Source organism: Suillus subalutaceus (assembly GCF_016647625.1).
Source record: "Suillus subalutaceus strain FC151 chromosome Unknown DFJ58scaffold_267, whole genome shotgun sequence".
Classification (NCBI taxonomy): Eukaryota; Fungi; Basidiomycota; class Agaricomycetes; order Boletales; family Suillaceae; genus Suillus; species Suillus subalutaceus.
Window position 1 is genome coordinate 43,117 of NW_024540516.1, and position 8,556 is coordinate 51,672.

The 8,556-nt window shown below is 45.0% G+C and overlaps 3 protein-coding genes across 3 annotated transcripts; all 3 read left to right on the plus strand.

The window, feature by feature from the left end:
* Window positions 1-225: 225 nt before the first annotated feature.
* On the plus strand, window positions 226-2,580 carry DFJ58DRAFT_736406 (uncharacterized protein; the record flags this gene model as incomplete). The annotated part of the gene is made up of 5 exons (XM_041386794.1): window positions 226-552; window positions 608-978; window positions 1,038-1,172; window positions 1,223-1,329; window positions 1,388-2,580. The coding sequence occupies 5 exons, from the start codon at window positions 226-228 to the stop codon at window positions 2,578-2,580; spliced, it is 2,133 nt and encodes a 710-aa protein (XP_041235761.1).
* A 2,198-nt stretch (window positions 2,581-4,778) lies between these two features.
* DFJ58DRAFT_848059 (uncharacterized protein) lies at window positions 4,779-5,501 on the plus strand (the record flags this gene model as incomplete). Its single annotated transcript, XM_041393565.1, has 5 exons — window positions 4,779-4,839; window positions 4,881-4,926; window positions 4,968-5,054; window positions 5,153-5,364; window positions 5,431-5,501. The coding sequence occupies 5 exons, from the start codon at window positions 4,779-4,781 to the stop codon at window positions 5,499-5,501; spliced, it is 477 nt and encodes a 158-aa protein (XP_041235762.1).
* Window positions 5,502-5,705: 204 nt separating this feature from the next.
* On the plus strand, window positions 5,706-7,801 carry DFJ58DRAFT_823357 (uncharacterized protein; the record flags this gene model as incomplete). Its single annotated transcript, XM_041392115.1, is given in 15 exon segments — window positions 5,706-5,749; window positions 5,792-5,811; window positions 5,908-5,948; window positions 6,041-6,056; window positions 6,069-6,255; window positions 6,491-6,492; window positions 6,599-6,650; window positions 6,702-6,730; window positions 6,780-6,814; window positions 6,954-7,020; window positions 7,071-7,143; window positions 7,184-7,273; window positions 7,320-7,436; window positions 7,491-7,536; window positions 7,660-7,801. Coding segments are annotated over 11 exon segments (714 nt in total), but the record flags the coding sequence as incomplete, so codon positions are not given.
* Window positions 7,802-8,556: the final 755 nt, after the last annotated feature.

Here is an 8,556-nt window from a genome sequence, read left to right on the forward strand (position 1 = left end):
AGTTCCTGTGCGAACAAATACAGTATTTGTACGACTCACTCAATGATTGGTATTGCTTGGTTGGTAAAATATAACCTGAGTCATCAAAGATGAAAAAAATTCGTTGTTGAGTAAGGACCCGAGTGACGGTTTGGTTCATTATTGCACCTGTATACAGAACCAAAAAAAAAATCGTCAGTGAGTGAGATACAAGATACAAATGATTGATACTCACCCAACATACAGATGGCGCCTCCCAGGTGGACGAGCGCAGACCAGTTACTCTGGCTGCAGAATGAGCTGCCCAACTACCTGCAGATGCAAAAAGAGAAGAAATTATCAAGATTTTTCGAGGCGCTGTTTCCAAAGTGGTTCAATGACTTTCCAGAAGAGGTAGAGCTAAACAGCAGCGCACCTTGTGTTGAGAACACTGGTATTGATGAATGTGGTGGAGCTACTATTGACTCTATGAACGAAACAGTCCAGCCGGATCTTACAAACATATCTGAATCCGCCGAACAAGAAGAGAGTGAGTCAAATTCACGACCGATGCAAGCAGGAGAACGCCGTAAAGTACGTGGTGTTCACATTGTCCTATTTATAAAATGTAATCATTTTTCTTGGTTAGCAATTGCGGGAATGGTTTCGGAATAATTCAAAGGGAAAAACTACACCTGGCAGTAGCTCAACCGGTAAAGCCCTATCTGCACTACTTGGTCAGCGTGCAAGAGGCACTCGAGACCTCAAAGAGGTTGAAGTGTATTCTAAACTTCACTATGAGTCGAAAGTTAAACCATTGGTGTCTGACGCACTTAAAAATAATCCCGTACAACCTGCACAAAGGCTTAGTGCAGTCCGGCAGCACACCACCGATTGCTTTGCGGATGAGTCGGAAGAAGTCAAAAAAGAAATTCGGGAGGAGACTGCACGTCTTAATGCTGCCAGAAGATTGGGAGATGTTGTGGGACAGGATTCGAGAACGAAAGAAGAAGTTTATCAGTAAGTGATACATTGATTGGACTTGATTAAAAATAGAGCTAATCACTTACAATTTAAAGTGCAATTCAAGAGCTACCAATCCTTCTAGGTCAAATATTCGAGGACCTCTCAATATTGACGGGCGGATGGCACTACACCCTTGTCATGGGTGGAGTCGACCCAATGTGTGAAGGCGACATTATGACAGTTAAGGTGTGTTATTTGCTGTTTGTTGTGCCAATCACACGTGTTGATTCATCAGTAGCTACCACCACGGTAAAACTGCAGATGGTCTGAGCTTCAAGGCATGCACGCCGAACTTCCATGACCAGTATTTGTTACCCTTCGAACGACACCTTGGGCGCGTCTATGGTAAGTGAAATTCCTGGCTATGCAACTCAAAATCATGATTAATGAAAATTTATCATAGGCGCATCTTCAAAGCTGCCGGCGGCTCCCTCATCCACCCCAACCTCACCTCACCTTCCACCTGGCCTGATCTCACTGGATGAGGCTTTGGACGAGTCCTCACTCAGAGATCACCATCCTTCTGTGCTTGATCCCTCTCTGGACTTCAATGCACTTGCAGGAACGAATGGACATGGTGAATGGTTGATGCGCACTAGTAGTAGTGACCCAAACCCCATCACATCTCCTCACAACACGACAGACACTCCAATCACCGCTTGGAGAAAGTCAACAGCGCTCAATGAAGACCCGCTAACCACATCCCCCACCTTTAATCGCACTCAATGGCCAGGTGTCAGAGCAGCTGATCCATCAGTCGAGGCTATCCCTCCTTACATACTTCATCCGTCGTCGTCGTTTGACACCACCGTCTTGCCCCAGCCTGCTTCGCTCTTGGCCGAGAAAATGAATAGATTTTCTGCGCTTGAGGAGGCCAATGGACTATCCATGGAACCGCATGGAAATTCATTGCCGTTCAACCAACCGATGTTCAATTTGGGGCCGCATGCACGTCCAGACCCCCAAATTCCATTGTCTTTGCTAGCGAGTATCACAGAGTCACTCCTGCCTACATCCACACCGCCCGAGTCAATGTATTCCAAGTCCACCACACACCAACCCCCATCAGCTCCTCATCAACCAACATCTCACGCTGTTGAAGGAGAATACCAATTTTCGCCGGCTTCTCACCAACCGATACCTCACAACGTCGAAAGAGAGCACCAATTCCCACCAGCTCCTCACCAACTGACATTTCGTGACATTGGAGGAGATCGTCAATTCCCGCCGACACCTCACCAACCGACACCTCACAACATTGGAGCAGTTTTCCCTCATACTAATTTGGAGGCAGGGGCAACGTCATCCATTGACCGGGGGTCTTCGGCAGCTTCTCGGCAGCTGACACCTTGTGACATCGGGGGAGTCTTGGCTGGTGAAACTCCCCAACCTGATTTGGAGATGGAGACAGTGTCCTCGTTACCTGTTGCCCCCACTGCCTCCAACAGACGCACCAGGCGCGCACCATGTCCTTCTACACGAGCAGCCGAAGCCAACAAAATTGGTCACAAGGAAGGAACAAAACCCGCACCAAAGAGGAAGCAGAGCGAGGTCCAGCGCAGTAGTGAGGGCCCAAAGAAAAAGTCTCGCAAGTAGATATATTGCAGTCCGTCGTGTTTTTAATGTAGCTACCTAAACAATATACAAATTGTTATTCGCCCCTACAGACTCACTGGAAGTCATTGGTTTGTTGCAAGGCTGGACACACGAAGACATTAACATGGTGCAGTTGATGTTCGATGTCAGACTGAATTGGCAAATGTTCAACATATAGCCAGGAGGAGCTGCCACTGGCGGTTACTAGTACTTACACAACAAATTAAAGAGCAAGAGCATCAGCGCTGCACAGCCACATGTATAAGCACAAATTTCCGGCAGCTGCCAGGCGGAACATAGTATGATATATCATATACTAGGTATTGCACGCATACTGAACATACATGATATATCATATTCTACTACTGACGCATCAAGGTAGGTGATATATCGTTAAGGTATACAAGTACTGCAGCCGGGGGAATATCATATGATATATCATGAAAATATACAAGTACTGCAGCCAGGGGAATCTACTAAAGAAGCTCGGTCACATGCTCGCTCTGCTTTTTCACCTGACTTGCAACAATGTCACCTGACCGGAAAACTGTGGCACTTTTTCCTCGACAGATTACGTAAGTCGAGGAAAAAGTGCCACGTTTTCCCAGTCATGTGACAGTATCACATTGGTTGGTTTGGTTGATATATCATTAAAATATAATAATACAAGTACTGCAACCGGGGGAATAAATCATATATCATTGATATATCATGGCTCTACGGCTGGTATATCCGAGTCCTCAGTAAGTAGGTGTTATATTACAGCGCTATGATTGATGTATCAGTGTTATATCACAGTGCTATGATGGATGTATCATCTTCCCACACACGGTGTCATAGACCAGGATATATCACCTCCCTTCTACCATGACAGCAATATAATACATTATAATGGCATTATCGCCTGTATAGCGCTATCAGAACTACCAGCAATGTGCCTATAGGAGCATTAGTGCATGTCCACTCTACCTAGCGCTTGTCCGCTCTATCTAGTGCTTGTTCCTGCGCCTAGCGCTAGTCCAGCGCGCTGTTCTCGCGCTCTAGGAATCACCCGAAATGTCAGAATCCATCCATGGTCCATCCTACCTCATTGGTATGTAATTTGCCTTGCCTCGAGTTTGTAAAAAGTACTACAGTCTTATTACATGTATATCCTATCCCTTCTGAGTCCGAGATGGTATAGTTTACTAGTATAAGAAGCCTATGGTGACTACTTCAACATTACTTCCCTTTGACTGTATTTCCTTCCCTTAGGTTTTACTTAGAAGTAGTCACCCCTTTAGTTGCGCTCTATGGCCCCTATTTGACTTTCCTTACCCTTGCAATCAATACCCTTGATCTCACTCGCTATCCATTACCTTCCTTTGACTCAGTGTCCGCTTTCTTGACTTCCGCTCTTTCCCACGCATTAGCGCTCTATCTTGCGACGCGCTATTCCCGCGCTTTAGCGCTCTTTCAGGTCTTTTGATCTTAAGTTGTTCTTAGTAGCTTTTCCCTTGGGTCAAACGTTCTTGCATCTTTGTTGCAAGTATAGCAGCATAGGCAGAGCATTAGACATATACTGGCTGAGTACCTTAACAAGTGCCTAGTCAGGTTGTGTTTTTCACAGCGGGATAAATTCGAAGCTGAAGCAAGACGGTTAATGCAGCTTGGAAAGGGTAGGAACACACCAAAAAGTATCATCCAACCCATTATCAATAATTATCCATCACAGACGGCCCCAGAATGAGCAGAAACGCACCAAATTGAGCTGTCTGGCAAATCATCCATCAGTGGGAGCGGTAATGGATAATCTGTCAAAGCATCAGCAGTCCGTGACAAGGAAGGATAACCAGCTGTCTCTAATGAGACTTAGTTATCCATAATAATGACACTATAGCCTGAAACGAAGTGTTGGAAGGCCAAGTTTATGATTTTGCAGAATTGGAGCATGTTGATTGAGATCTTCTACCAAAATCTGTTGATGACGAGGTCATTGTAGTTGATCACACCTCACACAACGACGGACAGTGGGATGTGGACATGCTGATGTCTTGTAATGGTGTTTCCTAGTGATACATTGTTGTACACAGAGCCTGTAGTGCCTTGATAATTCTGCCACTTCTGCCAGTTATGCTGGCACAACTGCCTGCAATAATTCTGCCCCCAGCACTACCCACTATACACGCTAGTAGAACTAGCGAAGCGAGAGCTCAGTAATGTTAGAGAACAAAACTGTATTGACAAAGTACCTAGCGAAGCGAGAGCTAGGTTACATCAGTAAGTGAATATGTGAGGTACAAACATACTACACACCTCAGTAATGTTAGAGAACAAAACTGAGGTGTCGACGAGAGACGGGACGACGTAAGTACTAATGAGGATGCTTAGGTAATATAACACCGGAGGATCGACGAGCGGAAGTACCGTATGGTGCAGAAGTCAAGAAGTACCGGGCAGTATGGTGCTGATGGTGATCAAGATAACAAGATAATGTAAGAAAGGAAACGAAGTCAACACCCACAGGGTGACTGGGTTGGAGTCTGTAATTAACTATGATATTTGAATTTGTTCATCAGTTCACTGATGGCAGAATGGCAGAGCACAACACAGAATCTCAATCAATTGCTCCATTGACGGTCGACGTAAACAAATTGGTACATACTGGTCAACACAAACAAATAGTATGCAAGTATCCGTCCCAGTCCATAAAGCAGAACCACCTCCCTCGAATATCTACATCAAAAGCTGGCCCACATCACTATGTCACGGTGATCCAGACAACATTAGCTATCATCTGGTTATGTTAGTGTCCTAACATGGACGTCGGGAGAACACTTCTTGTATGCGCCTGACCTTTTCACTTTGAAGATGTGTGCCTTATTGGCACGCCTGGGGCAATTATTATCCTCAACCTGCGCACCCTTGCAATTATCGAGTAATCAGCCTATCATAAGTCTCGCACGAGGAACGAAAATATTTTGCCGATTCCACAGTAATTGGTCTAGGTTTTCCCTACTTCGCAGAAGTAATAGACATTGCTACGTATTGATACTATTGAAACTGTGTAAGATTTCGGGACAAGTCCATTTGCCGGCTCTACTAGTATGTCGTTGCTACGTTCCAGCCGACGATCTGACAGAATAAATATTTGCAGGCGACCAATCAAGATTTCGATAACTTGTCCCATTAGCCACTTGCTGTGTGAAGGATGTTAAATAATGGCTTAGGCTTGGCATTTGACGGATTGCAAATATGCCCGGACTCCGACCACTGATAAGGCGCTGTCAGATCTTGTGTAGACACAATACTGCGTTTTCAAAAGACCTACAGTCCAGATTGCTTAAAGGAGACTGACCAGCACCTTGCATCCCATCGAGGTTGCTGCATACAGTGTGTTTGCATATGAAAAGTCCTGGTAAAGGCAGCGGGGCCGAGTTTTTCAAAAACTCGTACTGCAGTTTCATGTTGCAACACACTGTAAATATAGAACCCTTTCAACCGCATGCCACCTAAGCAGTACTAGTAAGCCTGGAGTAACGGATCATATTAGATCACCAAGACCAGCACGTGGCTTCTTAGACTGGGCCATATAATGCATCACTGCAATAGAACCCGGTCAGTCGTCTGCGATCATGGTCCCGTTGTTTGACCAAGCTGATATCAATATTGGCATCACACTACAAGCACGCCAATGTGAGTGATGAATCAGAATCAGTAGCATAACATTCAACAAACTGTACGCTATATAGTATGCTTTCAGTGCGTGCTACCAACAGTTGTTATGCAGCAGCGTTTGTGCTGACCTTTCGTCTCAGTCGCTATAGCATGTCTTTGGGTAAGTACCAACTCAGGTGGTAACCTGTCAAGTCGACCAAGGAAGTTGTATTTCGCTATTAGGTTTACGACTTTGCTCTCACCCTCGATAAAGATGTAGGTTTTCATCCAGCCAACATCATGACAGCACATAGAGCCTGACAAGTGACATACAAAGGCCGCGTTCATACTGGACGCTCCATGGCGAATACCCAAACTAAAGTATCTTACCTGCCGGTACTTACCATTTGCATTGATCGTTACCGATATGCTTCGTATGTCCAAAATATACTACTTAAAGCGAGTGGAATCTCACCTGTTTTCAGGAATCTCACAGCTTGGACTTTCCCTTAAGGTATATTTTTTATCCTTGCATGTCGCTCTTAAAGCTCAATAAATCTCAGTCCTGCGAAACTTTGTTTGCGTTCAGCATATGTGAGTTTGATCCCTTATGAAACGAATATTTCCGGAACTGACACCCCTATCAGATGTTGGAGGAATCGTAATGGTTTGTGCAGAATGTTTATCCTTTGCTATTCGTTATTTCTGTGGCTGACCCTGATTGCAACATTCTCCAGCACTTTTATGCAGAGGGTTTGGGCGGTAATGGGTCGCAGATGGCTCATAACGTGTTGTAACGTTGTGGTAAGTCAGTCTTTTATATGTGAAATGTTTGTCAATAGCCCAATGTATAGCTCTTCCTGGTCCCAGTGGCGGTGACACTTACATTATCCCACTCTTCTTCCACAAGTGAGTCTCCTCCTACTGGTGATTTGGTGGTTCACAGCTATGTGATATAGTCATGCAGTCACCTATTCCAAAAGTCGCAATTGCTATGATAGCAAGCAAAGTCTTATTGTCATCGCAGCATACGTTGTGCTCGTCATCGTAGAAATAGGTGGGTTTCACGGTATTTTTATGTTGTCGCGTTAAATATTTCATAGAAATCCTCAGTTTCATGTTATACCATTCGTGGAAGCTTTATAGAGAACATGGAAACGACATCCCTCTTGTACGGGTCCTGGTCAGACATAACATGTTTTACTTTGCCTGTGGGCTTTGTGAGTCGAAACATGATTCTTCACAAATTGATATTAACATTTGTGGTGGATCAGTATTTTCCACCACGGTCGCGGTCGTGGTGGTTACTCTTCCTGTGCGGTTCATAGTAACATTACGAATCCAACGTCTAACTCAAGACCTGATCACAGGCATCGTACGGAGATGTAGCATCAACGTAAGGGCCATTTCCTGGACCGACCATATTGACTGACTGTCTCGTAGTTTCCAGGTCGTGATACACGGAATACTAGCGACACGCATGCACCGCGAGCTGTACAACACAGCTCATCACACTGAAGAGAGTTCCACCGGGAATGTGTCCCTACCTCTTGTTTTTGCACCAGCCTCGTCGGAGATGCAACCTGTTTGTAGAGGTCCTTCGTCTCCTCATCCTAGAGAATACTAGACCAATGATTTTTAGATAAAGAATTCGTATCTTCTCGGTTGGTAAGAGTAGATACTGCGTGTGATCCCCTTTCCTTCATTGAACAAAAAACCGCCCACTTTGCAAGTAGTCTATCGGAACGTACAATCCATGGAGAATAATTCGGGCAAATTCACAGGACGCAGCTTCCTAAATGCAACCTCAATTGAATGAAATAAAAAGGAAGTCAAGCGAAATGGAGATGGGGTAGCGCACAGTTGGCGTTGTATGTCATTTGAGTGGTAACCTTGAATACAAACAAAGCCAGTACCAGCCATCGAGCAACACATTGCTGGGTAGCTGTCGAGTGCAAGTGCGTACTTATTTGTGTTTCTCCCTTCTGTTAAGCCCAGAAGCAGGCTCCAGACGATAAGATAACACCTATCTGATGTCTGCTTTCGTCTGCATTTACTATTACACCACTGGGGCGGTGTTGAGAGACTTGGTTAGCAAGAATTGAGCGCTGGAAGGAGGCGAAGGAGAGTACTAGGGATCAATTACCTAGGATGGTGCACCATAGGGAGCTCGAATCCCTTACAACACCGTAGATGAATTAATGAAACACGTCAATTGAATTATAGGCATCGCTACACATGAATATACATTGATGCAGAACGAGACATGATGAAAACAAATAAACCCTCCTGACCTCACTGCAGCACTCACCACACGCCACTCCTCTACATCCGACCCAG